Here is a 2248-nt window from a genome sequence, read left to right on the forward strand (position 1 = left end):
CGAGGACAAAATCATTGAGGAATGCCACCACCTCATTGGAGTGCTTAGGAAATTCAACGGTCTTTTTTTAACATAATCAATTTGTGTATAGTATTTTTTTGTGAAAAATGAAAGCAATAATTTTAATTTTTTTCTTGTTTCCCTTTTCAAAGGAGAAGCTTTTGATGCCACCCAACCAATGTATTATGCAGTCGCTAATGTTATTGGCTCCATGGTCTACGGCAGCAGATTTGAATACGATGATGCACAGTTTACATTCATGGTAGACTGCACGAACACACGTTTGAAACTTGCAGCTTCCCCCTTAATACAGGTATCATTTTGTATTTTTGAGAAACTTTTAGAGCCCAAAATATTAAATGAATAACACATGAACTTTTGCACCTAATAATAAGATTTTTTTCTCTTGCCTGATAAGATCTATGTTAAATGTGATTTTGAAAAAATGATACAAATATCTCCTTTGACAGGTGTACAACATTTTCCCATGGTTATTGAAATGGCTTCCTGACAGAAAGAAATTCCACAGATTGGATGCTGTCAATAGAAAACAGAATGTAGAGATGATCAGTCGTTTGGAGAAAACTCTTGATCCACAGATGTGCAGAGGCTTTGTGGATTCCTTTCTGGTTCAAAGGCAAAGTCTAGAGGTTGGAAAACATTTCTATAAAAAAATGTTTTTAGTTTATGTAGCCTAGGTATCGTGGAAAGCTGTTAATGATGTGCTGAATGTACACAGCAATCTTCTTCTGTCTCTCACTGAGGATAAACATAAGTAACTAGTTTTGCTGTTTATATGTGAACTCTATACATTTTATGTCAGTTGTCAGTATATACATGCATGAGAACAGACAGATCTATGTGCTTATGTTTTATTTACTCTGGCATCCTGAGATCTTTCATGCTTTCTTTGTCATTGAGAACAACAGTGACATCAACTGCCATTTTAAGTGAGCTGAGGTTATAGGGTTATATGTCAGTTTACACAAATGTGATCCCAGCATGTTGATCTGCTGCATGGTCATCTGCTGCTGTTGATATTGATGCATTTCCATTCACATCAGCTTGTTTGTCTACCTCTTTCCATCTTCTATAAACTGCCAATTCCGGTTTGATTCCTCAGTGTAAACAGGCACACACTTCACATTTGTCTGTCATTCTGTGCTACGTCAAATGTTGCATTGCTCTACTTGGTCTGTCCAATTGCGTTCAAGGTCATTTGGTTCTATGCCCTTCAATAACACCACTTGAAAATAAAAAAATGAACTGAATTTGTTCTGGTGATATCAGGCCAAAGACGTGCTTCACTGGCAAAACAAAAATAAATGAAAAAATTGAATTTAAAATCGAAAAATTAAAAAAAAATATATCTTTGGAATCATATTTGTTTAAATAAATGCTCTGGCATATCATTATCTGCAGGAATCTGGAAATAATCATTTCTTTGATGATGAAAACCTTTTGATGACAATTCAGAATCTATTTGGTGGTGGCACTGACACAACCGCAACTACACTGAGATGGGGACTTCTGCTCATGGCCAAATATCCAAAAATACAAGGTAAGGAGCTTAAAATATCCACAACTTAAACAAATAAACAGATACAATCCAAGCCACACTGTAAGAAAATTTTCTTCATGCAAACAAAAGCTTTTTATCTTCCAGACCAGGTCCAGGAGGAGCTGAGCAGGGTGATAGGAAGTCGTCAAGTGCAGGTCGAGGACAGGAAGAACCTGCACTTTACCAATGCTGTCATCCATGAGACACAGAGACTGGCCACCATTGCCCCTGTGGCTCTTCCTCACAAAACTACCCGAGATGTAATCTTCCAGGGTCACTTTATTAAGAAGGTACGACTGAATAAAACTAACAATTAAATGTAGCAAGTATTTAGTATGAGAGCTGGCATTCTCTTAAACTACTGTAATCTTTCTGTATCTTTTATTTCACTGTTTTTTTTGTCTTCGAAACTTCATTCCAGTGTCCATATTCAGGAGGCACTATAATATAACTTTTACTTATTCTAGAATGTTCCAGTGATTTTATACCATTTTTATATTCTTTTAAAATTAGGAAAGTATTCAGATTTATAATGGAAAGTCTATGGGAGCAACCTGAAAGCTGAAATCTCAATAAATGCTGAAGTATGGTTAGGAGCCCCACCTAGAAATGCATATTGCCATTTTGTCAGTCAATTTCCGCTTCTATTTATTACATTGTATCCTTCTGCATCTGCTGTTTACACTC

General features: G+C 36.1%; 1 protein-coding gene across 1 annotated transcript; it reads left to right on the forward strand.

The window, feature by feature from the left end:
• Positions 1–7: 7 nt before the first annotated feature.
• On the forward strand, positions 8–1851 carry LOC121938513 (cytochrome P450 2K4-like; the record flags this gene model as incomplete). Its single annotated transcript, XM_042481750.1, has 6 exons — positions 8–59; positions 153–313; positions 471–650; positions 824–829; positions 1423–1561; positions 1667–1851. Coding segments are annotated over 6 exons (723 nt in total), but the record flags the coding sequence as incomplete, so codon positions are not given.
• Positions 1852–2248: the final 397 nt, after the last annotated feature.

The sequence above is a fragment of the Plectropomus leopardus genome, unplaced genomic scaffold (genome assembly GCF_008729295.1).
Source record: "Plectropomus leopardus isolate mb unplaced genomic scaffold, YSFRI_Pleo_2.0 unplaced_scaffold29710, whole genome shotgun sequence".
Classification (NCBI taxonomy): domain Eukaryota; kingdom Metazoa; phylum Chordata; class Actinopteri; order Perciformes; family Serranidae; genus Plectropomus; species Plectropomus leopardus.